We start from the raw sequence: 27,717 nt of genomic DNA, 5'->3' as shown, positions 1-27,717 counted from the left end.
ATGGCCACGCTTCTGCAAGAAATGCTCTTTACATTTTAAATATGCTTTCTCTCTAACCTAGCATACTCATGTCTAAGAATTTGGCCTATACAAATACACAAAGAAATTTTTATAAGGTTTTTCCCTTATTTATGACTTCACTGCTTTAGAGCTCTGTCTAAACCATGTACTAGCTGTGCCTCAGTCAATTCATCTGAAAAATGGGGACAATAATAGTACCTAGAAAAGCATTTCTGGGTATATTAGATGAGTTAATTCCATTAGCATTTATTATAATGGTGCCTGGCACACAGTAGCTGTGAATATTCTTATTATAAGTCTTACTATTATATATCAAAGAATTTTGAAATAAGGAGTTCACAATCTGAGTCATCTCCTAGTCTTGTTATTGCGGACTGTATAGAGCTTCTCCATCTTAAAAAAAAAAATCAATCTGATTTTGGTATTGGCCATCTGGTGATGTCCATGTGTAGAGTCTTCTCTTGTGTTGTTGAAAAGGGGTGTTTGCTATGACCAGTGCATTCTCTTGGCAAAACTCTGTTAGCTTTTCCCCTGCTTCATTTTGTACTCCAAGACCAAGTTTGCCTGTTACTCTAGATATCTCTTGACTTCCTACTTTTTCATTCAAGTCCCCTATGATGAAAAGACATCTTTTTTGGTGTTAGTTCTAGAAGGTCTTGTTAGGTCTTCATAGAACTGTTCAACTTCAGCTTCTTCAGCATTAGTTGTTGGAGCATAGACTTGGATTAATGTGATATTGAATGGTTTGCCTTGGAAACTAACAGAAATCATTTTGTCATTTTTGAGATTGCACCCAAGTACTGCATTTCAGACTCTTTTGTTGACTGTGAGGGTTACTCCATTTCTTCTTCCCTGGTGGCTCAGATAGTAAAGTGTCTGCCTACAATGTGGGAGACCTGGGTTCAATCCCTGGGTCAGGAAGATCTCCTGGTGAAGGAAATGGCAATCCACTCCAGTATTCTTGCCTGGAAAATCCCATGGATGGAGAAGGCTACAGTCCATGGGGTCGCAAAGAGTCGGACATGGCTAAGCGACTTCACTTTCACTTTTTTCCATTTCTTCTAAGGAATTCTTGCCCATGGTAATAGATAGTATGGTCATCTGAACTAAATTCGCCCATTCCAGTCCATTTTAGTTCATTAATTCCTAAAATATCAATGTTCACTCTTGCCATTTCCTGTTTGACCACTTCCAATTTATTTTGATCCATGGACCTAACATTCCAGGTTCCTATGCAATATTGTTCTTTCCAGCATCGAAATTTACTTCCATCACAAGTCACATCCACTACTGGGTGTTGTTTTTGCTTTGGCTCCGTCTCTTCATTCTTTCTGGATTTATTTCTCCACTGGTCTCCAGTAGCATATTGGGCACCTACTGACCTGGGGAGTTCATCTTTCAGTGTCCTATCTTTTTGCCTTTTCATACTATTCATGAGGTTCTCAAGGCAAGAATATTGAAGTGGTTTGCTGTTTTCTTCTCCAGTGGACCACATTTTGTCAGAACTCTCCACCATGACCTGTCTGTCCTGGGTAACCCTACATGGCAGGGCTCATTGTTTCATTGGGTTAGACAAGGCTGCAATTCATGTGATCAGTTTGGTTAGTTTTCTGTGCTTGTGGTTTTCATTCTGTCTCCCCTCTGATGGATAAGGATAAGAGGCTTGTGGACGCTTCCTGATGGGAGAGACTGACTGTGGAGGAATTTGGGTCTTGTTCTGATGGGCAGGGCCATGCTCAGTAAATCTTTTTTTTTTTTTTTCAGTAAATCTTAATCCAGTTTTCTGTTGATAGGTGGAGCTGTGTTCCCTCCATGTTGTTTGGCTTGAAGCCAAACTATGGTAATGGTAACCTCCTTCAAAAGGACTTATGTACCCATTGTTTTATTCAGTTTCCCTGACCCCACGGCAGGCCACTGTTGACCCACGCCTCTGCTGGAGACTCCTGGACACTCACAGGCAAGTCTGACTCAGTCTCTTGTGGGGACACTGCTCCTGGTGTACACAAGTTTTTCTTTGTGCCCTCCAAGAGTCTGTTTACCCAGTCCTGTGGAATTTCTGTAATCAAATCCCACTGGCCTCTAAAGTCAAATTCCCTGGGGGTTCTAAGTCCCTTTGCCAGATCCCCAGGTTGGGAAATCTGTTGCAGGTCCTAGAATATCCTTAACAGTGCAAGAATTTCTTTGATATTCAAAGGCACATAAGGAAAAGAGAAACCAAAAATTGAGATAGTTGCAAAACACATATCACAAGTAAAAGAGTGGTATCCGAATATATGAAACCAACTCCTGCAAACCAATAAGGAAAAAGCAAGCAATGCAAAATAAAAATGAGCAAAATATCTGACTAGGCACCTCACAAAACAGAATTTCCAAGTGATCAATGCATATATGAAAAGGTAGTCATCAGGGAAAATAAATCAAAACCTCAGTGTCTGACTCTTCCACTGTAATGCTGAAACCACAAGGGCTGAAATTTTTGTTTATTCATGGATGTATTATTGGTCTAAAAGAGCCACCCATCATGGACCCCAAAGAATCGCAACATGACATCCCTACATATTCCCATTCCTGTCCCCATAGACCCTCATCACTCATCTTATAGACCTCCTATTGCTCACCTCACAGATCCCCCATCACTTTCCCAACAGACCCTCCATCACTCATCCCAGGTCCCTTTCACTCACCCTATAGACCTCCTTTACTTACCCCTTGAAATCCTATCATTCACCCTACAGACAGCAATTCTCACCTAACAAATCCCCCATCACTTATCCCCATTAAACTCCCTATCACATATACCATACATCATTATGCCTGATACTCCAGACTCCTCTATCACTGTTGTTCACATCATTTAGTCCAAAGGACCCCCGCATTAGTCCTTCCACATGTCCCCATCACTGTCCACACAGACACCCATCACTCAGCTGGGCCCCTCACCCTGGCTCTGCAATCAGGACCCCAAATCTTCTCAAGCCAGGCTTGGCTCCCCGCTTGCACAAATGGGCTCAACATCCCTTGAAACTCCCTTCCCCTTCTAACCCTCCTTGTTGGGTCTGGATGACACATCATCTTATCTTCCACCCATTCAGAATCAGCCGTGGAGCCCAGCTCTGCCAGTAACAAAACTGGCGTCACTCGCTCTGCGACAGCAACTTGGTTGTGAACTGAGAAATGGATAGTGCCTCCCACGACTTCTGGGGACTGCCATTTCAGCCCGAGGATATATGTGTTTTTGAGTCCGGGCAGTCCTCGTGGAATTTCAGAGGCAAGATAATTGGACTTGGTGCTCTGAAAGCAGTGTGAGACTCCAAACGGCCGCCACTGTCCTGGGAGGAAGAATGGGCGATCCCTGCCCTGAGCTAAGTCACCACAAGAGCAAAGGCATGGAGATGCGGCCGATTAGGCTGTTCTGTGGGAACCGGGGGAGAGGCAGGTAATGCTAATATGGGATAGTAGAATCAAGGCCTGAGAGACTGCTCTGCAGAAGCCTCCTTTCTCCAGCATCTAGAGAAAGTGAAGAGTACTTTGACACAGTGTTTGTATTCATTTAGGTGCTTAGAATACACTCCCCACGCACCACTCCTTGCCTAGCGTCATCGCCCTCCTGCATCCTATTGCTCCTTCGCAGGTCAGGGTCCGCACCCTCTTGTTACTGACAGTCTGCCATTGGCTCCTTTGAACACAGAGAGGCCCGCCCACTCCTGTCACTCACAGCTTGGACTTACTGCCCGCGTCACTTAAAGTGGGCAGAAGCAGCATTTTGCAGTTCGTATGAAAGTCAAAAGAGTTTAATAGAGTCAGAGGTTCAAAGTAAACCCTAAGGGGATTGATTTTAGAAAATGTAACAAAGGGTTACATTGAGGTTGGCCAAGAGTGGGATTGTACAGTTAAGAAAGGCATAGCTTCTATATCGAGGATTGCTTAAGGAAGCAAGCAAGCCACCAAGGGGTGACTCAGATGGCAAAGAATCTGCCTGCAGTGAGGGAGGCCAGGATTCAGTCCCTAGGTGGGAAAGATTTCCTGGTGAAGGGAATGGCCACTCACTCCAGTATTCTTGCCTGGAGAACCATATGGACATAGGAGCCTAGTGGGCTACAGTCCACGGAGTCGCAAAGAGTCAGACACAACTGAGTGACTAACACTGGTGGTATAGTATTTAAGAATGTCCTAGGATTCAAGACCTCTACCAGGGTGTATGGGTGGAAAAAACAACAGAAACCTTGCTTTCAAAGTCAAACCAGAAGGGCCCTGATAGTGGAATGTTGGCCCAGTTCCAAAGTCCTTCCAGAGAGGCTTTGGAAATGGAAAAGTTAACTTAGACCCAAATTTGAGATATATCAGAGAAACATTAATAGTGGTATAATTAACAATGACTCACAATTCACAACCTATACCAAGGGGGAAATGATGGTGAAAGAGTCAACCAAGAACTGACTTTAAGGTTATATGTAATGAGCACTTATGACAGAAGCATTAAATGAGGGCCGGAGTTAATGCTCATAGGAGGAGAGGCACTAACAATGGAAGAGTTAGCAAATGTTTGGTTTTCCATACACGTCAAAGGAACACAGATGGGGAGAATTTAACTGAGGCCTGTAGTCATTGTACAGACCCAAGGGAGCAACAATAGGGAAAGAGTTAACAGGTTTGAGAAAAGATTCATGCATAAATTGCCCTTAGAGTGAAAAAGTGAACAGACCTCCAAGAACAGACCTCTATATAATTACCTCCTTGTGTAATATATAGACAAGGGGACTGTTAACTACCCTCAACACCCTAGATCCTACATCTAGGTCAGAACCCATTAATGGTGGAATAGATAACAGATTCCTGAGTTCAAGGTAAAATCAGAGATTCATTTAGGTTGGAAAAAATTAACAGAGGCCCAGATTGGAAGACATATAAAAGGATTTTGATGGTGGAATAGCTAACTGTGACTGGGATTTGAGGTCACACAAACAGTCATGGATGATGGAAGAATTAACAAGGACCTGGTTTGAGTGTTGACCAGATGGGCATCAATGGTGGAACATTTCAAAGATGCATATATTATTTTCCTATTGCTGCTGTAATAAATTACTACAAACTTCTGTTGACTTAACACCATAGCTTTAACTACATGGCTTAAACCAACACAAGCTTATTACTTTATAGTTCTGTAGGTCAGAACTGTAGTTCTGTAGGCCAGAAGTTCAAAATGTGTTTTCCTGAACTGAAATCAAGGTGTCAGCAGGGCTATACTCCCTCTGGAGGCTCTATGGAGAATTCATTTTCTTGCTTTTTCCAGCTTCCTTAGTTCAAGACCCCTTCTCCCATCTTCAAAGCCAGCAGTATAGCATCTTCAAATCTTTTTTTTGACTGTGACCTTCTGTGTCTATCATCTCACCTATTTTTCTGACTCTGCCACTCCTCCCTCTCTGTTATTAGGAGCTTTGTGACCCATCTGGATAATCCACAATAATCTTCCCATCTCAAGATTCTTAATCACATTTGCATGCATGCTCAGTCCCTTCAGTCGTGTCCAACCCTATGGACTGTAGCCCACCAGGCTTCTCTGTCCATAGGATTCTCCAGGCAAGAATACTGGAGTGGGTTGCCATTTTCTCCTCCAGGGGATCTTTCTGACTCAGGGATCAAACCTGCATCTCCTGTGTCTCCTGCATTTGCAGGCAGATTCTTTACCACTCGCTCCACCCATGTAAGAAAGCAAACCCAAGGATTGGGACATGGACATCTTTGGGAGACCATTATTCTGTCTACCATAATGCCTAATTTTGAGGTCAAACCAAATGGTTGATGGTGGTAGAAAATTTGATTGAGACACAGGGTATTACTAGGGAGAGACAACTGGTAGTAGATCAGGCTTGAATTCAAACCAGGTGGGCATCAATGAGGGGCTCAGGCTGTTATGTCAGAACTGTTTCAAAGGCTTAGGTTCAAGACCAGACAAAGAAAATTGGTGGAAACCTCAGTAGAGACTCTAAACCAAGATCATAAGAGTATTGATTGTGGATAGGTTAACACAGACCCAAGTTTAAGGTCTAGAATATAGGTACACTGATGGTAGAATCCCAAGAAGAAGGAAATGGCAGCTCACTCCAATATTCTTGCCTGGAGAATCCCATGGACAGAGGAGCCTAGTGGGCTAACATCCATGGGGTCGCAAAGAGTCGGACATGACTGAAGCGACCTAGTATGCATGCACAGTGGTGGAATACTTAACAGAACCCTGGGTTTGAGATTAAACCTGAAGGTCACTGATGATTAAAGATTTAACAGATAATCAGATAGAAAAGAGGCCCATTGGTGGTAAAATCTACAACTGTTATCTGGGTTTAATATACAGATTAGAGAGGGGAACTAATGGTGTTAAGAGACTTGGATTTGATTCACAGATGAGAAGAGGCATTGATGAGGAAGAAATAAAAAGAGAACTTGAGTTTGGGTTTCATGCCAGACTGAACTGATGACGGAATAGTTACTTAACAGAAACATAAGTTAGATGCCCCAAAAAGTGGCTCATTGATGGCAGAAGTATTAACAGAAGCTTGTGTAGAGGGAAAATTGAACAGAGAACCAGGTGCAAGTCAGTGAAACTGGAAGAGTTAACAAAGGACCAGGATCAAGTTTCAGATCTGAGGGACATAGGTGGTAGAAGTGTGACCCAAGACCAGATTCAATGTGGACAACAGAGGACACAAAATCTTATATGTGGTCCTAATTAAAGCTATGATGGTGTCTTGACTTTGATAGTGTTATACAGTGGTAGTTGTGGACTGAATTGAGTCCCTCCCCCCCCCCCCCCCGCCCCGCCCCAGTTCATATGTTGAAGGCCTAAACCCTGGGTGACTGTATGGAAGATAGGGCCTTTAAGGAGGTAGTCATGTATGGATGTGAGAATTGGACCATAAAGAAGGCTGAACGCCAAAGAACTGATGCTTTCGAACTGTGGTGTTAGAGAAAGAGAGTCCCTTGGACTGCAAGGAGATCAAACCAGTCCATCCTAAAGGAAATCAACCCTGAATATTCATCGGGAGAACTGATGCTGAAGCTGAATCTCCAGTGCTTTGGCCACCTGATGCAAAGAGCTCATTGGAAAATACCTTGATGCTAGGAAAGATAGAAGGCAGAAGGAGAAGGGGATGACAGAGGACAGGATGGTTGGATGGCATCACCGACTCAATGGACATGAGTTTGGGCAAGCTCTGGGAGATGGTGAATGACAGGGAAGCCTGGCGTGCTGCAGTCCCTGGGGTCACAGAGTCAGACACGACTGAGTGACTGAACAACAACAAGGCTAAATGAGGCTATAAGGGTAGAGCCCTGATCTGATAGAACTGGTGTCCCTAGAAGAGATTCAGGGTCACCAGAGATCTCTGTGAGACACCATGTGAGGACAAAGAGAGGAACCATCTGCAAGCCAGGAGGAGGGCTCTCAGCAGAAGCCAAATCCTGCCAGAACCTTGATCGTGGACTTTCTGGCCCCCAGAATTGTGAGAAAATAAATTTTTGTTGTTTGAGCCACCCGTTCTATGGTATTTTTATGGCAGCCCAAACATACTAATACAAAGCTTTGTGCATCTTTAAGAGTTCTCTTAACTATGTGAGAAACAAAGTATGACAGAACTCCTGGAAATTAAGAACTTTTATGAAATTAAGATCAAAGCCCTTTTTAAGTATTTTTTGACACAGTAAATAACATCCTTCATTTCATATTCTTGAGCCCTAGACCCAGATTTTCTGATCTAGTGGGTCAAAGGTGAGGTCCAATGATCTACACTAATTTTAACTTTTTATTTGGAAATAATTTCAAACTTACAGAGAAAGTTGTAAGAATAGTAATTATATTTACTTCTGAAATATTTGTAAATGAATGCCCCTAAATAGGGCTTCATTGGTGGCGCTAGTGGTAAAGAACCTGCCTGCCAATGCAGGAGACATAAGAGATGCGAGTTAGATCCCTGGATCAGGAAGATCCCCTGGAGGAAGGCAGGGCAACCCATTCCAGTATTCTTACCTGGAGAATCCCATGGACAGAGGAACCTGGCAGGCTACAGTCCATAGAGTCAGAAAGAGTCAGACACGACTGAAGCAACTTAGCATGCACACCGCTAAATACTAGTGTATTTTCCCTTAAAAGCCAGACATTATTTTCTATATAACCACACTATAAAAATCAAGGCCAGGAAATTAACACTAATTCGGAAATATTATCTAATCTGTAAATCTTTTTCAAAATGTGCCAATAGTCCCAATAATGCCGCCATAAGCAAAAAAAAAAAAAAAAAAATTTCTGTTCCCAGATGCAGTCCAGGATCGTGTGTTGCATTTAATTTGTTGCATCTTTCAGTCTTTTTTAAACCTAGGCTTTCTTCATCTTTTTTTTTTTCATTTATATTTATTAGTTGGAGGCTAATTACTTTACAATATTGTAGTGGTTTCTGTCATACATTGACATGAATCAGCCATGGATTTACATGTGTTCCCCATCCCAATCCCTCCTCCCACCTCCCTCTCTACCCGATCCCTCTGGGTCTTCCCAGTGCACCAGGCCCGAGCACTTGTCTCATGCATCCAACCTGGGCTGGTGATCTGTTTCACCATAGATAATATACATGTTTCGATGCTGTTCTCTCGAAATATCCCACCCTCGCCTTCTCCCACAGAGTCCAAAAGTCTGTTCTGTACATCTGTGTCTCTTTTTTTGTCTTGCATATAGGGTTATCATTACCATCTTTCTAAATTCCATATATATGTGTTAGTATGCTGTAATGTTCTTTATCTTTCTGGCTTACTTAACTCTGTATAATGGGCTCCAGTTTCATCCATCTCATTAGAACTGATTCAAATGAATTCTTTTTAATGGCCGAGTAATATTCCATGGTGTATATGTACCACAGCTTCCTTATCCATTCATCTGCTGATGGGCATCTAGGTTGCTTCCATGTCCTGGCCATTATAAACAGTGCTGCGATGAACATTGGGGTGCACATGTCTCTTTCAGATCTGGTTTCCTCGGTGTGTATGCCCAGGAGTGGGATTGCTGGGTCATATGGCAGTTCTATTTCCAGTTTTTTAAGGAATCTCCACACTGTTCTCCATAGTGGCTGTACTAGTTTGCATTCCCACCAACAGTGTAAGAGGGTTCCCTTTTCTCCACACCCTCTCCAGCATTTATTGCTTGTAGACTTTTGGACAGCAGCCATTCTGACTGGCGTGTAATGGTACCTCATTGTGGTTTTGATTTGCATTTCTCTGATAATGAGTGATGTTGAGCATCTTTTCATGTGTTTGTTAGCCATCTGTATGTCTTCTTTGGAGAAATGTCTGTTTAGTTCTTTGGCCCATTTTTTGATTGGGTCATTCATTTTTCTGGAATTGAGCTGCAGGAGTTGCTTGTATGTTTTTGAGATTAATCCTTTGTCTGTTGCTTCGTTTGCTATTATTTTCTCCCAAACTGAGGGCTGTCTTTTCACCTTGCTTATAGTTTCCTTTGTTGTGCAAAAGCTTTCAAGTTTCATTAGGTCCCATTTGTTTATTTTTGCTTTTATTTCCAATATTCTGGGAGGTGGGTCATGGAGGATCTTGCTGTTATTTATGTCGGAGAGTGTTTTGCCTATGTTTTCCTCTAGGAGTTTTATAGTTTCTGGTCTTACATTTAGATCTTTAATCCATTTTGAGTTTATTTTTGTGTATGGTGTTAGAAAGTGTTCTAGTTTCATTCTTTTATAAGTGGTTGACCAGTTTTCCCAGCACCATTTGTTAAAGAGGTTGTCTTTTTTCCATTGTATATCCTTGCCTCCTTTGTCGAAGATAAGGTGTCCATAGGTTCGTGGATTTATCTCTGGGCTTTCTACTCTGTTCCATTGATCTATATTTCTGTCTTTGTGCTAGTACCATACTGTCTTGATGACTGTGGCTTTGTCTTTCTTCATCTTTTATGACATTGACATTTTTGTCAAACTTGGGCAGGTTGTTTTGTAGCCTGTCCCTTGGATTCACACTGGTATCTCTGAGTCCAATCCAAAACCACAGTGTTTATTGTAGCTTTATCTCTTTCCCACATTTGAAATGCCTTTTTCTGACAATGAGAAACATGACTCTTATTATCTACAATTTATTTGTTTGCTGAAATCTTTATGTAAAGTATTTTCAGAATTCCTAAGATACTGCTATGTAAAAACAAATTTATTAACTAAACTACATTTGTGTACATTTCTTTTTGCTTTGAGCCTTATAGTATCTGGTCAAAATAAATATTGTTTCTCAAATCTACTTAGGTTAGTTATTTTCTTCCCCATGCCCTTCAGTGTGGTATTATTATTCATTTGTAGGTGGTGCTAGTGGTAAAGAACCCACTTGCCAATGCAGGAGACACAATAGGTTCGATCCCTGGGTCGTATGATCCCCTGGAGGAGAGCATGGCAACCCGCTCCAGTATTCTTGCCTGGAGAATCCCCATGGACAGAGGAGCTTGGTGGGCTACAGTCCATAGGGTCACACAGAGTTGGACTTGACTGAAGCAACTTAACACAGCACAATACAGTTAGGTTTCATTATTTCTGTTTATATCCCATTTGGGGCTCCCCTGTCATCCTAGGAGTTTGTTTTTTGTTTTTCTTTTTGCCCCGCAGTGTGTAGGATCTTAATTCCCTGACCGGGGATCAAACCCACACCTCCTACGTTGGGAGCATGGAGTCTTAACCACCAGTCTGTCAGGGAAGTCTGCTAGTTTATTTCAATGCATTTAGTTTGCAACCACTTTCTTACTTTCCTTATTTTTTTCCTAGAGTCTGTGAAACATGAGTATGATTCTAAGAGTCAAAGCTCCACAAAAAGCTCTACTCAGAGAAGTATTGCTTCCTCCTCATTCCTAGTTCCCACCCCCACTCCCTTTGGATTACAAATCTCATTCATTATCTCATGTGCAAGCTCAGAGTGAAAGTGCTGGACCTGGGAGAGGGGTTCTCTGTGATTCTATGCTCCAGTTTCCTTCTGCAGTAAATGTCTCAAAAGTCTTGATCGCAAATATCCCTGACTACTGGATTCCCTGGATGTGATGTGCTGAAGGATGGGAGGGTTCACCTGAGCTCTTGGTTGTGAGCTTATTCAGTCTAAGAATTGAGGAGTTTCATTATTTTATTTAATTTCAGTTTAATAGAAGGTAAATTTGGTCCTGGATGCTAGTGTGGCCAATATTTACTTATTATCTCTAGAGTACTTGCTAAAATAGTAGGAAATAAAAGGCTACAGGACAACTTTTTCTAACTAAGAAACACAAATTACAATTATCCTCTAAATAAAATCTAGTTAATTATACAAGAGAAACTTTAAAATGTTTGTTTTGCAAAAGCAGAAAAGTTACTGTTATCAAGAAAGAAAAAATCTTCATTACAAAACCCTGCAGCATGAGGAGTGTGGAGGGTTGAGCAGATACTGAGAGTTCCTCATCCCTCGCTGCCTCCCAGGTGGCTGATGTCACATATCTGGGAGTGGTATGCAGTGACTTGTTTCATTCAAGACTGGAAGTAAATGATACACTGGTGACCTTAGCACAGTGTCTGGGTCCTGCTGGAGTCCCAAGATATGACAACAACAGGTGCTTAAAGGCAATGTCACTGGCCCTGTTGGTGATTGTATTAGGGTTTAGACATGGGTTCCAGATACTTTTAGACAAAAAGTAGAAAGGAACTAGATATCAAATTATCAACAAAAGAGACACGGATGTATAGAACAGACTTTTGAACTCTGTGGGAGAAGGCTCTCTGTGGGAGAGGGTGGGATCATCCAAGAGAATAGCATTGAAACATGTATGTTTTCAAGTGTGAAACAGATTGCCAGCCCAGGTTGGATGCATGAGACAAGTGCTCAGGGCTGGTGCACTGGGAAGACCCAGAGGGATGGGATGGAGAGGGAGGTGGGAGGTGGCTGATTCATGTCAATGTATGGCAAAAACCGATACAATATTGTAAAGTAATTAGCTTCCAACTAATAAAAATAAATGAAAAAGAAAAAAAAACAAGGGAATTCAAGAAAAACTTGAAATACTTCATTGACTACACTAAAGCCTTTGACTGTGTGGGTCACAACAAACTGTGGAAAATTCTTAAAGTAATGGGAATACCAAGCCACCTTACCTACTTCCTGAGAAACCTGTATGCAGATCAAGAAGCAACAGTTAGAACCAGACACGAAAGAACGGACTACTTCAAAATTGGAACAGGAATATGTCAAGGTTGTATATTGTCACCTTGCTTATTTAACTTATATGCAGAGTACATCATGTGAAACGCTGGGCTGGATGAAGCTCAGGCTGGAGTCAAGCTTGCTGGGAGAAATATCAATAACCTCAGATATGCAGATGACACCACCCTCATGGCAGAAAGTGGAGATGAACTAAAGAGCCTCTTGATGAGGGTGAAAGAGGAGAGTGAAAAAGCTGGCTTAAAACTCAACATTCAAAAAACCAAGATCATGGCATCCAGTCCCATCACTTCACAGCAAACAGATGGGGGGGAGTGGGAAATGGAAACAGTGACAGACTATATTTTCTTGGGGTCCAAAATTACTGTGGACTGTGACTGTAGCCATGAAATTAAAAGACACTTACTCCTTGGAAGAAAAGCTATAACAAACCTAGATAGCATTTTAAGAAGCAGAGACATCACTTTGCCGACAACAGTCCATCTAGTCAAAGCTATTGTTTTCCCAGTAGTCATATATCGATGTGAGATTTGGACCATAAAGAAAGCTGAATGCCAAAGAATTGATGCTATTTAACTGTGGTGCTGGAGAAGACTCTTAGAGTCCCTTGGACAGCAAGGAGATCAAACCAGTCAATCCTAAAGGAAATCAACTCTGAATATTCACTGGAAAGAATACTTTGGCCACCTGATGCAAAGAGTTGACTCTCTGGAAAAGATCCTGATGCTGGAAAAGATTGTAGACAGGAGGAGAAGGGGATGACAGAGGATGAGATGTTTGGATGGCATCACAGACTCTGGACATTAGTTTGAGTGCACTTGGGGGAGATGGTGAGGGACAGGGAAGCCTGGCTTGCTGCAGTCCATGGGGTCACAAAGAGTCGGACACGGTTGATTGAGGGACTGAACAACAGAAGAGTAAGTAAAAGCACAGGCTTTGGACTCAATTTAACTTGGGGTGAACTCCAGCCCTGCTACCTACTGATCATGTAACCAAGTTGCTTAACTCTCTGCACCTCAGTCTTAGCATCTGCACAAATGAAATGATAACAGTACTTAACTCAAGGGGATGAAAATTAAATGGGATGATGCACATAAATGGCTTTGTGTTTAGCACATGGGTTACTGCCCTGTTCTCCTTGCCCTAAGAAGGACGAGGAACTTAGACCAGAGATGTGATGGAAAGCCCAAGGGGTATTGGTGACCTATTGTGGGGGAGGGGTGTGTAGGAAAGACTTTAGAAAAAGTGACTTCTGAGCCCCCTGAGGGACACAGCAAGCCCTAATTACATGGATATTCTTTCTAATACTGCTGTTGCAAATATTAGTATTGGGTAAAGCATGTTTCTGGTTATTGGATCTTCCAGAAAAAGCACACATTTAAAAGTTTTTTTAGAGTTTATTTATTTTTTCAGTTTATTTATTTATTTTTTCAGTTTATTTATTTATTTCTTTTACTTTACAATATGTATTGGTTTTGCCATACATTGACATGAATCCACCATGGGTGTACATTTTTTTAAAAACAAGTTGTTTTTTTTTAAGTTTAAAATTCTTGAGTTATTAGAAAGGCCATATGATGCCCTAAGAAAGACTGAGGAAGTTGGAGACTGATGGGAAGGATTTGAGATGGCAGCCTGCCTCGGATATACCATTTGAAAATGAAAGTGTTAGTTACTCAGTCGTGTCTGACTCTGCGACCCCATGGTCGATCCACGGGATTCTCCAGGCAAGAATACTGGAGTGGGTTGCCATTCCCTTCTCCAGGGAAGCTTCCCGACCCAGGGATCGAACCCGGGTCTCCTGCATTGCAGGCTGATTCTTTACCATATGAGCTACCAGAGAAGCTAGATGTACCACTTATTAAAACCAAACAACAAACACACAGCAGAGGGTAGAAAGAGGTAATCTGAATGGAGAAGTAACGTCTGAGCATGCGTGCTAATGGGCCTACGGAAGCTGCAGTGGCCAACATCTGAGCATGCGTGCAAATGGACCTACGTAACCAACCGGCAGTGGCCAGTTTTGGCGGGAGCCAATCCTGCTTCAAGCAGGAAACTTCAAGTTTCCACCCACTTTGAAGAGGCGCTCCTGTGTCTGGAGAATTGACTGTTAGGTGACCCCATTCCTGCCTCTCTTACCCCGCCCACTCTCCTGATCTCTGATTGGCCAGATCAAGTTTGCTTACTGTTCTGATTGGTTGGTTGTCCTTGGTCGGTTGAATTGTGGGATTTCGTCCCGACGTCGAGCGGCACTTCGTCGCCGCTTCACCTCTGAGGTAAGCCCTCTCTGAGGGTCTCTCTAGTCAGGTTAAGGGGAGCAAGTAAAAAAACTGGGAGCTACTGTCGATAATTCAAGCAACTGAATATTTTCTGTACCTCCTAACATCCTCAAAATCGTTACGACTGAAAGGCTTTAAGTTAAAGCCTTTCGGGGTGATCCCCGTCAGGCAGACATAAAACTATAATTATCTTCGGTCTGTGAGACTTCCTAATTGTTCTCCCTGAGGGAAGCAAGACTCCCCTCAGTCCGAGAAACCCACAAATGAGCCAGAAGCCCCTATATTTCCTCAACCAGAGAGGTTGCCTAAGGGACTCTTTTATTGCCTCCTCTGGTATAAAGAATCAATATTCTTGGCCTCAGACTCTCCCTTCCCTGAGAGAAACTCCCAAAGCTCTCCCCTCCCCGAGAGAAATTCCCAATGCTATCGGTTTGGAGGACACCAGATTGCTTCATTGAAACTTCCCACATTCTCAGCCTGAGTGATGGGTGATCCTGTAGTGTCAGAGATGCCAGCTCTCTTCACTTTAATAATTTTCAAAAAGGTAGTAATAGCCTTTTTAAAATCAGGATATAGTTGATTTATAATATATTAATTTCACACATACAACAAATTGATTCAATGTATTTATAGATTATACTTCCTTTAATGTTACTACAAAATAATATTTTTTGTATTGTACAATATGTCCTTATTGCTTATTTACGTGCTTATTTCTTTGTTGGTTTCTTAAGTAATAACATACGGTGTTTGTCTTCTTCTGTCTGATTTATTTCACTAGCATAATATACTCCAAGTCCATTCATGTTACAAATGACAAAATTTTATTCTTTTTATGACTGAGTAGTATTCCCTTGTGTGTCACTCACACACACATACGCATATATATATATATATATATATATATATATATATACAGACACACATACATACACCAAAGCTTCATCTGTTATCTGTTTATAGATACTTAAGTTGCTTTCTATATCTTGGCTAGTATAAATAATGCTGCTGTGCATATTAGGCTGTGTGTATCTTTTCAAATTAATTCTTTTGTTTTGTTTTGGTTATATACCCAGGAATGGAATTACTGGGTCTATTGTAGTTCTATTTTTAGTTTTTTGATGTACCTTCACACTGTTTTCCACAGTGGCTAAACCAATTTACATTCCCACCAACAATATATAAAAGTACCCTTTTTCCACATCCTCCCCCAATGTTTGTTGTTTGTGGTCTTTTTGATGATAGCCATTCTGGGAGGTGTGAGGTGATATCTCATAGTGTTGGGCTTTTTTTAATATTTATTTATTTGGCTGCACTGGGTCTTAGTTGTGGTACATGGGATCTTCAGTCTTCAATGCTGCATGCAGAATATTTAGTTAAGGCATGCAAAATCTTTTTAGTTGCCATATGTGTACTCTTAGTTGTGGCATGTAAATTCTTAGTTGAGGCATGTGAACTCTTAGTTGCAGCATGGGGGTCTAGTTCCCTGACTAGGGACTAAACCCAGGGCCCCTGCATTGGGTGCATGGAGTCTTAGCTGCTGAACCACCAGGGAAGTCCTTCTCATTGTGGTTTTGATTTACATTTCTATGATGATTAGCAATATTGGGCATCTTTTCATTGACTTGGCCGTTTGCATGTCTTCTTCAGAAAAATGCCTATTCAGTTATTCTGCCCATTTTTAAATAGGGTTCTTTGGTTTTTTAATATTTTTATAAGCTATTTATATAATTTAGAAATTAACCCTTTATCAGTCATATCATTTGCAAATATTTCTCTCTTTCAGTAGGTTGTCTTTTTGTTTTGTCAGTGGTTTCCTTTGCTGTACAAAAGCTTTTAAGTTTAATTAGGTACCATTTTTTCTTTTTGTTTAGTTTGCTTTAAGAGACAGGTATAAAAAATATTGCTACAATATATGTCAAAGAGTGTTCTGTCTGTGTTTTCTTCTAGGAGTTTTATGGTCTTATATTTAGGTCTTTAATCCATTTTGAGTTTATTTTTTATATGGTGTAAGAAAATGTTCTAATTTCATTGTTTACATGCAGCTGTCCAGTATTCCTAGCACCACTTATTAAAGAGAATTACCTTTTCTCCCTTGTATATTTTTTTCTCCTTTGTCACAGATTAACTGACCATATGTGCATGGGTTTGTTTCTGGACTTTATAATCTTTTCCATCTACCTATGTGTCTGGTTTTGTGCCATTTGTTTTGATATTGGTTTTTTTTTTCATTTATTTTTATTAGTTGGAGGCTAATTACTTTACAGTGTTGTAGTGGTTTTGCCATACATTGACATAAATTAGCCATGGGTTTACATATATGCAAGACAGAAAAAGAGACACAGATGTGTAGAACAGACTTTTGGGCTCTATGGGAGAAGGCGAGGGTGGGATGATCTGAGAGAATAGCATCGAAACATGTATATTATCAAGTGTGATATTGTTTTGATTACTGTAGCTTTGTAGTATAGTCTGAAGACACCTTCAGCTACTAGTTTGTGAGTGTGATACCTCCAGCTCTGTTCTTGTTTCTCAAGATTATTTTGGCTATTTGGAGTCTTTTGGGTTTCCACACAAAATTTATTTATTTTTTTCCCAATTATTTTTATTAGCTCGAGGCTAATTACTTTACAATATTGTAGTGGTTTTTGCCATACATTGACATGAATCAGCCATGGAGTTACATGTATTCCCCATCCCGATCCCCCCTCCCACCTCCCTCCCCATCCCATCCCTCTGGGTCATCCCAGTGCACCAGCCCTGAGCGCTTGTCTAATGCATCCAACCTGGACTGGCCATCTGTTTCACACTTGATAATATACACTTTTCGATGCTGTTCTCTCAGATCATCCCACCCTCGCCTTCTCCCACAGAGTCCAAAAGTCTGTTCTGTACATCTGTGTCTCTTTTTCTGTCTTGCATATAGGGTTATCGTTACCATCTTTCTAAATTCCATATATATGCGTTAGTATACTGTATTGGTGTTTTTCTTTCTGACTTACTTCACTCTGTATAATGGGCTCCAGTTTCATCCATCTCATTAGAACTGATTCAAATGAAGTCTTTTTAATGGCTGAGTGATATTCCATGGTGTATATGTACCACAGCTTCCTTATCCATTCGTCTGCTGATGGGCATCTAGGTTGCTTCCATGTCCTGGCTATTATAAACAGTGCTGCGATGAACATTGGGGTGCACATGTCTCTTTCAGATCTGGTTTCCTCGGTGTGTATGCCCAGCAGTGGGATTGCTGGGTCATATGGCAGTTCTATTTCCAGTTTTTTAAGGAATCTCCACACTGTTCTCCATAGTGGCTGTACTAGTTTGCATTCCCACCAACAGTGTAAGAGGGTTCCCTTTTCTCCACATCCTCTCCATCATTTATTGCTTGTAGACTTTTAGATAGCAGCCATTCTGACTGGCATAGCAGCCATTCTGACTGGCGGGGTTTCCACACAAAATTTAAAATTATTTTTTCTAGTTCTGTGAAAAATGCCATCTCTAGGTAATCTTTTATGATCCTTTGTATTTATGTGGTGTTGGTTGTAACTTCTTCTTCATTTCTGATTTTATTTATTTGGGCCTAGTAATACACTTTAAATTCACTCATATTAGTGATCTTCATTTCTTTTCAACAGAGCGAAATCCCACATCCCTCTGCCTGAAAACTGAAACCTTTCAATCAGAGACACCATATGATCTCTGGGACTTACCTCCCCTGTCCTCCTTTGCCTCAAAACAGCCCCCCTCAATAATACTATACATTGACTTCACTACTTCCCCATCAAGTTTCTTATATCTTTCCTTCAAAATAAGCCAAACCAGGCAAGCTACTAACAACAGTAACCAACCTCCCTCAAAGACTCAGTGCTACTTTGATCATGCACACAGAAAATATGTCATCCCTAATCACTACTTCTCTCAGAGACCTCCAGCTCCCTGTTCTCATCTGATTTTCCCACCCTCATGTCCTTCCTCAGGGACAGATAAGCCAAGGATGGAGAAAAGTAGAACCTTAATTACAGGTGACTAACTGAGTGTGCAGTTCCTTCAACCCTTTCTCCCCCGATAGAACCTTTGGCCTTGTGGCTGGAGAGACCCAGGCTGTGTTCCTTCTAGATAAGCGCCATGAACAGAGGCAGCTTCTCTGAAAACTGCAGGGAAGATAGGCAGAAATTAGAGAAGGAATCCAAGGTGAGTTGATCTGGAGAGGGCAGAGGAGTGGCCCAGGGGACAATGTATGGTGACTAGATTTCTGGGCATTGGGGGTTGGGGGAGGGTCAGAGGCACTGGGAACAAGGAGCAGCATGTCAGGAGGAGATCCTGAGCTTCTGACCCTCACTCTGTCCTTGCCTGGTATCCTTGGGGCACTGGATTGGATGGCTCTCAGTCTATTCTGGAAGGTGAGAGAAGAACATACCACCAGCATTAAGCACCTACTACATGCCAGACAAGAGCCTAGGCAATGTTACCCATTTTCTCTGTTAGCCATGACTAGAGAGGGATTATTAGCTCCATTTTATAGATCTAACATGGAGGCCCTGCAGCCAAGGAAGAGCTCCTGGCTGAAAGTCAGACATGTTTAGCTGAGTCATTGCTGGGATTTATTTTTCTTTCTATTTTAGAATTTCAAGATTATTTCCAAATACTTCTCTAAGGAAGAGTGGGCACGTCTGGGATACTCGGAGAAAATCAGCTATGTGTATATGAAGAGAAACTATGAAACCATGACTCGTCTAGGTAATAGGATGTTCTGGGTCCAGACAAGGCTGGGAATAAATGACAATTCCTCTTTACAAGCCATGGTTTATTCTTCTTAGGCTATGCCAAGTGTCCCACATTTGTTCTTTTCTGTGGGAAGAAATCCCAGGGCAGTTTTCAAGCCTTCTGCACTTTCAAATCCTGTGCAGGGCTGTGGGCTGAGAGTGGCCACAGAGATGCTCAGACCTGAATTCCATGCATTTCTCTCTCACTGGCCGTGGTTCAGATTCCCCCTGCCCAGCTGATGAACTTTACTGTTGGTGCTGTGAGCCAGCATTTCCCCCTCCTCTCAGGTTGTCTGTTAAGAAACAAATATTTTGCATTATTCTAGGTCTCAAGGGTACCCTACCAGCTTTCATGCATCCTAAAAAGGGAGCCACAGAATCCAAGCATTGTGATTCTAAAATTAAGAACCCCAAGGAAAAGGGTAAGTGACAGGAAAGAGTCTCCTGAAGCCCATTTATGCTGGGTTCCAGATGGGGAAAGATTCTCAGGACTTTGTTCCCTCAAAAGCATCATGGTTGAGTGAAAAAAAAATTGAATGCAGAAGGTTAAGCACAGTAAGAAGCCATTCATATATAATCCTAAAACATGCAAAACAAGAATATATATATATTTTTATGGATAGAAAGTATTTGGTAAATGTATAAAAACGAGAATGATAGTAAAACCCATCAAACTCTGGAATGAAGAAGTGGAAAAGGAAGGAGGGTAGGGATCAGTGAGGGCCACACAGATGGCTTTAGCTGTGACTTGTTTATAGTGTTTTGTTATATTTTGAATAAAGAGCTCAGAGCAATCTGAAGTAGTTGTGAGATAATATTGAAATCCAGCTAGACCCAATGGTAGATGCGTGTCTCAAATAGTATTGTCCATAATTTTATGCATGTTTGAAACATTTCTTTTTAAAAGAGTTAGTTCTTGCTAAGCACCATTAACTAATCACAGGATGATTAAGAAAAATTTAAAGTGTAAATCCACTCAAAACTTCCAAAATAATAGTGCATAGGTATTGGATATCTATCTTAAGAAAATGATTAACATATTATGTAATGACATATGGCTGTTTGCTTGTGTTTTATCAAAACCAAATAGTTGTCTCACTCCTAATCAAACCTGGTTCTATGTGTTGAGTTTGGAAGAGAGTTTAAGAGAGTAATCTTCCACACATTGACCTTTTCTACTGGTCAATGAGCAGAGGCAATGTAAGGTTTAAAAAGTGACAGATTCTAGAAATCTTTGTACATCTGAGCAGTGTATGTACTCACTTAAAAAGGGGATGGGATGTGTTCATTTGCTCTTTTGCTCTGACAGCACAGTTGTGAGAAGACAGGGTGAGAATGTTCAAAATGTCTCCAGTAGTCCTTTGTTTGAATCTAGTTTAACAGACCAGATTCCACAAGCTCCCAGAATTACTGTAAGAGGGCTAAAAAGCCAGTGCTTGAGTATCTACAAAGTTTTTGATATTAAAGAGGTATCTTTATACTGGAAACATTCCATAACCACTGGACTAAATCATCCATGGTTCGTTTCACATTTAACAGTTTCATTAAGGTGTAATTGATGCACTATGAAATTCACCATTTTAAGTATAGAGTGATTTTTGGCTAAAGACCAATCAATTTACTTCTTTGGGGAAAAAAGTAAGAAATGTATAATAGGATAGGATAAGGCAATGATGGGGTTTAGTTTGCATTTTATAAACCATCAGAAGAAAAATTCTGAATTGATGCTGCAAATAAATACCAAAACTGTTGTTATTCAAAGGCTAGTCTCAGAGTAACTCCTTGATGAGTGGACTCGTCACCCTCTGCTGCAGAAATCCCTGATATTACAGGAGTCTCTGCAACTTGAGAATGTTTACCAACAACAAAAACAAATTTCTGACTTGTCACCTCCTTTTAGATGAATCTCCTCAAGGGACTTCCAACATGCAATTGAGAAAACACCAGAAGGTGAGTGCCTCCCAGATCCAAAGAACCACAGACTGTTTATATCTCTGTAGATGTGAATATTGGGATAAAATTGGGAAAATAGCCTGGCCCTCACTGCCTCCCTTTCCTGACCTCTTTATCACAATTCCTGATGTAGTACCAAGAGCTAAATAATAATTAACAACAATTGTGATAGATGTTACTTCTTTTGATTTCATAGTGATGACATACTATTTTAGGCAGTTCACATGGATTAGTGTATTTAGCCCTTAAAACTTCTATAGTGTTATTGCTATTATTATCCCCAAATAATAATGAGGGTATTATTAGTATTATTAGATACTGCTGCTCATAATAATGCAGATACTGTGGTATAGAGATGTTAAATAATCTGCTTGAGATCACAGTGGCCATTCCCTTCTCCAGAGGATCTTACTAACCCAGGGATCAAACCTGGGTCTCCTGCATTGCAGGCAGATTCTTTACCATCTAAGCCACCAGGGGAGCCCAACAGTGGCAGTGGTGGTAGTCTAATCCAAAGCCCCAAACCATTTCCAAATTCATAAGCTTTTTCACATGTTTCTGAAGCTCAGGCATTTCCCCTAAACTTTGCAGATGCTGCTGACACTTCTGTTTAGACACCCACTCTCACAACAGGGCCCCTTTCGTGTTGCTTGGGAATCACTTGAGCTGTCAGCCCCTCTCCTGTGAGCTCCTTAGGGACCTTGTCTGCCCCTGAGGCATCTCTGAAGCCCCAGTTCCAGCCCAGGAAGACCCCTAGAGGTTTATTGCATAAGTTCTTCCGCAAGTGCAGATTAAACTATAGTTTAGAGGGTAAAGAGATCTGGTGGTTGGGTTACCAGTACCAGTGTGGACATGGTTGAAGAGAGAATTCAAAGAGGGATCATAAAAGTGTTTGTTTTTATTATTGTCACATTTAAACAGCATTTATAGCCTTAGAAGTTTCTTTCACTTAGCTTGTTTTACAGTTGTTCACTGATACATAAATAAGGGAGCTGATTATATAGTTATCGTTCACAGTTTTATAAACAAGAGCTGAATGAAGGTTAGCTTTAAGATCATTGGTCAGTGACACACCCTGACACAAGTAGAATTGGTACAGGAACCACCTCACCTAATTCCACGTGAAATGTTCTTGCCAAGGTAGGACAGGATGTCACATCTGGCATCACTTTCTTGGCTGTCTGTGTGAATTTATGTGAACCATTCTCTCTTCTCCTTTCCCTATATTCATCTCTCCCACACCATTTGCCAGCAGTGTTTTGTCCCCTCTGTACATTGTTCCCGCAGCTGTCAACTAGCTTATCTTCAATCCCTTAGATTTTATAGAAGCCCCTCCTCATTTTCACAGACCTCATGGACTGTTAGAATGCTCTACTTTCCCCTATCTTTCATGTACCACACTCCTGCTCACATGGAGATTTCTTTTGGTGAGGGTGTCAGTCTGGAAAAAGCGTGAAAACAAGCATTCTAATCCTGGAAACACCCTTCATTTAGACCATTCCATTTCCTTCTAACTTCCTAGATTATTTGTAATTTAGGTACAGGTAATATAATGATCCCCCAGACTTGTTGAGAACGTTAATTAAGGTACTGCACAAGAAAACACTTTGTAAGCTCTAAAGCACTTGAGAAATGGATACTGATTGTATGCGACTTTCACGTTAAAAAGGTGGAGTCCAAGAAGCCTGTAAAGGAAAAAAAACGTTCGGAGTTAGAACCAGGAACATCAGGCCCAGAGCAGGCTCAGAGACAGTTGTGCCCCCGGGACAAAGCAAGTACCTCTTCTCAGCAGAGTGAGAAAACATCAGGTAAGAGAAACAACTTTTCTTACTTGTTTGGGAACAACTCCTCTGTCTTCCCTGGTCATGTTCAAGTGAATGGGTTAGTCATGGGAGATGGATCCTGGACAGGCCTAGGGCCAGGCTGGGCTGAGAGCTTGCTCAGCTCCAGCTGAAACTTTTGAGCTGACTTCCAGGGTCCTCACTGCTGGGGCCTGGATTTGATCCCTGATCAAGGAACTAAGATCCCACAAACCACTTGGCATGGCCAAATTTTTTTTTAACAGCTAACTTACAGAATCACAGATCTGAGTTGTTGTCGATATGAAAGCCATGTAACTGGAAGAAGCCTTTCAAATTCTCTGAGCTCCAGATTCCTAGTCCATAAAATGGAAATAAAGAATCAGAGTTTGCAGGCTCTTCAAAGGTGTTCAATTCAAGGGACTTTGCTGGCAGTCCAGTGGTTAAGACTGTGCTTACTCTGCAGGGAGCATGGGTTCAATCCCTGGTGGGGGAACTCAGGTCATTCCATCTGTGATAACTTGGGAACACATCTTACTCAGAGTTTTATCCCCACCCTCAGCTCAATGCCTGACACACAGTATGCCCTTAACATATCTTCTGAGTGAAAGAAGGTCGGAATAAATGTGGTAAGTAATCTAAATTTGCTTATTGGGACACTAAACCTAACGATGAAAGGAGCCAGAAGCTAAAACTCTTAACTGCCGTTTGGTGTGTATTTGGCGTGTTTTGGTGTGGATTTAACCTCTCAGCCTCTTCGAGCCAGAAAGTGTGCAAAACAGACTATGTAGAAGTCCTGTGGCCACTTGGGAGGGAGAAGGCATCTCCTTATCTGACAAAACAGGACCTGACACTCCCTAACCCACCCAACCCCCATTTACCAACTCTTCTCCAGGATCCAAGAGAAAGAAGGTTAATGTTTGGGCCCACAGACTGCGAGAAAGAAAACCAGTGGCCTATGAAGAGATCAGTGATCCCGAGGAAGATGACTAACTCTGTAAGTGACCTTTCTCTCCATCCCCACATCCCTGCAAAAGGCACTGTTCTCATATGGTAGTTGTATCCCATCTTGTCACTTTTTCCTTTCTCCCAGTCCCTTGGGGGTGCAGCTCTGAGGCTAAATGAGAAGGATTCCCATGCTTTTTCTACTTCCTGCTCTGTATATCCAGAGATCTTCCCTCCCCAGGATGCTGTGGGCTCCCAAACCCCAGGTCAGCTTCTAGCATGTAGGCCACACCTTCCTCTAGCCAAAAAACTCACTGGACAGTTGACAGAGTCACTGCAGCCAGAACAGAAGGTTGGTCTTAAGGAGCAGTAAGAGGTGCACATAGACCACAAGGCAGGATGGAATCGGAGTGCACAGGGGCCATGCAGTTCAAAATGAGGAGCTGAATAGTAATTTATCAGTCAGTGGGAACTCGTTGTCACTTATTTTCCTTCTCTTTCCTTGCCTCAGCCTCGGGGATGTGACAAGTGCCCATGATAAGAAGCAGAACTTGGTGGCTATTCGTGAACATGGGCATGGCTTTGAATTCCTAGCACGTGAAAGAAGGAGTTCACAACAGTTAAACAGGATTTTTCTTACTGTGTGCCAACCGTTACTAGTTATTAAAGTTGTGTTAATGAGCAAGACATATACCTAATGTGTGTTTCTGTCTATGTATCCATGCCTCTAGGGCTTCCCAGGTGGTGCTAGTGGTAAAGAACCTGCCTGCCAAATGAGACACAGGTTTGATCCCTTGGTCAGGGCAATCCCCTGGAGGAGGGCATTGGCGACCCACTCCAGTATTCTTGCCTAGAGAATCTTATGGACAGAGGAGTCTGGCAGGCTACAGTTCATAGGATCACACAAAGTTGGACACGACTGAAGTGACTTAGCATGCACACACATCTATGCCGCTACCTTAAAAATAAACAAATATTGTCATATATCCTTTGTACAGAACAGCACTAACCTCCCCCTCTCCAGATGTAACTACTGAGGGCAGTTCTATGTGTTTTATTGCAAACATTTTTTTCTGTATTTACACACACACACAGGGTACCAATATGAGCATCTCTCACCTGCTTTTCCCCATTAGCAGCGTGTCCTGAACAAGTCTGTCTCACTCTGTTTCCTGTTCAGCAGGTGCTCCAAACCCCCATTATTCATTCACTCAGCATCAGTCACTGACAGTAAATGTTTACAAGTTTTTCCCAGTTGTTTGCTCTTCCCACTCTTGTGCACACAGCACTGTGCACCTGTATCAGTGTTTCTTTAGCACATGTTCCTAGAAATGGAATTGTTGTGTCATAGTGTTCATTCATCCAACACCTAATGAGTCTGTACTGTGTACTGAGCACCATTCTGGGTCCTGGAGAGACATCAGGGAACAAGATAAACAACAGTTCCTGCCCACATGAAGGTGCCAGTCTAGCAGGGGTTGTTGCTAGTTTTTATTTTGATGAATGCTGTACCTGCTCTGTACTGGAGCAGGATTCTGCAGGTGGTTGGACACCTTCGCTGTTGCTCTCTCTAAGATCTTCAGGCTCATGGGGCTGGGACAGTTCATTTGAAAGTGTGTGGGAGGAGACAGAGATGAAACTGTCAATTGGGGAACATGGAGGAATAGGGAAGAAGAGGTCAAGTGTCAGGCCCATGGTGAACAGTAATGGAAGAGTTCACTTAGTCATGATTCAAGGGAGCAAAAGATGGAAAAGTCCACTGGACAGAGGCAGGAAATCGCCCAACTCAGGTCCAAGGGCTTGGGAGCTGGGATGGGGGTCAAGTGTTAAGAATGGGACAGTCCTCTCCAAGATGGACCATTGCAGGCCACAGAGCTGGAACAGTCAGTTCTGGGGAAGGGAAGAGAAGAGTCTATTTTAGAACAAATCATTGTGTGTGTTGGGGGACATTAAAGCTACCAACAGAAATCCAAGGTGACTTGCATGGGACATCAAACACCAGCCCCAGATGGCGGCAGTGTTGCACCATTTTGACCATCCACTGCCCATCACCTTGGCCTCCTGGCTCTCATCCAGCCTTGGAAGGTCTCCACTCTTCTGCTGAAGCTGCCATCTCCCCTACCCCTGCCTTCATCCCACCTCTGGACTCGTCCCTCTCACCCCAACAGATTTGGATCAAAGATGGGAGAAACCATAAATCAGCAGAGGATGGGCTCCTGGACTCTGACTGGTCCCTGTAACTCCAGGTTGGAGCCATGGTTGCTGGGCCAGAATTGGGTCTACCCTCTCCTACAAAACTGTATGACAGCTGCAGGGTCACAGGATTGCTGTCCACACAGCAGCCCTGGGGCTAGGCCTGGGTCTGGTCTCCTAAAGACCTTGGGGGTGGGGGTCCCTGCCTAAAAGGAGCTTGTCCTAGGAGACTGAGGAGCTCTAGACCTGAGAGGTGGCATAGACCATGACAGACAGGTAGGAAAGGAAGCATAGCTGGGGGTATGGACAGACGTGGACACCCACATAAACCCTCTCTGACCAGCATGTTCTGAGACACACTCTTCCTCACAGGGGTGACCCTCCTAGCAGTGGCTGCATGGCTAGGGCCTCCAGGTTTACCTGAGTCCCCACTTACTCCTCCAGGAATAATAATGTCTTGTCATTCAAGGTCATACCTTTGTGTGAAAGAAGTCCCAGGCCCAGGAGTCTGCATCCCAGGCCAGAAACAATGTCTGCAAGAAGGAAAGAGGTGTGATCCCTTGGGGTCTTCCCCTCTCAGCTCACCTTCCATAATAACCATCAGAAGTGCAATTAACATTCATCTTAGGCTTGCAAAGTGCCTTGGGTGATACTAAGCATCTTGTATGGATTTTCCCACAATCAACCTCCACAATCAATCTCCACAATCAACCTCTGTGCACAGACAGACATTATCATCATTATGATATTGTAGATGTTACATATAGCTAGAGAGAGAGGTAGTGAGAGACAGAAACACCAACAGACCTCCAGCTTCATGCCAGAGTTCCTCCAGCTGGCACGTGCAGGGATAGCTGAGCTTGTAACTCACTGTGACTTCAGAGACACTAAGGAAGATAGGTACATATTTGGGGGATGGAGAGACTTGAATGAGCTCTGAGTTCTGCCTCAAATCTAGGGTAGAGGATGTGGAGTCGTTTTTCCAAGACAAGGAACCCTAGAGACAGAGCATGCCTAGAGGGAGAGGCAGACCTGGTGCTAGTAGGGGCAGGGAAGGACAGAGATACACAGGTGGGTGGGAGAGGGTCTGGCAGAGAGGCAAGGGAGACCCAGGGCAAAGTGTGGGTTATCACAGCCTTGAGGGGTCAGGTGGTTAGGGGCAGAGGTCCCCTAGAACTGTCAGCACACCCTTCCTGATGCTGCAGGGAAACGTGGGTGCTGCCCAGGTCAGTGAGGTCACTCTACCTGTGCCTCAGGTAAACTTGCTAGCTTCTAATTTGATGAATGCTGTACCCCAGCCCCCAGTCCTGGAGCAGGATTCTGCAGGTGATTGGATACCTTGGCCTTTGCTGTAAGAAGAAATAAATTCTATTTTACCCTAGTTTCATTCTTCAATACTCAAATTTAATAATCTGCTAATGAACATCATGTACCTTATTGTCCATGCAAATACAGAAGAGGACATCCAAAAGAGATACAGAAAGATTTGATTTTCCTTTCTCCTGAAGAAGATTGGATGAACCAGCTGAATTTCCCAGCAGAGGAGACAGGTGC

The 27,717-nt window shown here is 42.4% G+C and overlaps 1 protein-coding gene across 1 annotated transcript; it reads left to right on the top strand.

The window, feature by feature from the left end:
* The first annotated feature begins 18,635 nt into the window (after positions 1-18,635).
* Positions 18,636-24,018, top strand: SSX4 (SSX family member 4). Its single transcript, XM_061137438.1, has 6 exons — positions 18,636-18,701; positions 19,133-19,247; positions 19,600-19,695; positions 21,174-21,223; positions 22,896-23,034; positions 23,921-24,018. Exons 1-6 carry the CDS (start codon positions 18,636-18,638, stop codon positions 24,016-24,018), a joined length of 564 nt encoding a protein of 187 aa, XP_060993421.1.
* The last annotated feature ends 3,699 nt before the right edge of the window (positions 24,019-27,717 follow it).

This window comes from Dama dama, chromosome X (assembly GCF_033118175.1).
Source record: "Dama dama isolate Ldn47 chromosome X, ASM3311817v1, whole genome shotgun sequence".
Lineage (NCBI taxonomy): Eukaryota > Metazoa > Chordata > Mammalia > Artiodactyla > Cervidae > Dama > Dama dama.
Note: the sequence above shows the minus strand (reverse complement) of the source record. Positions and strands in the feature narration are given on the sequence as shown.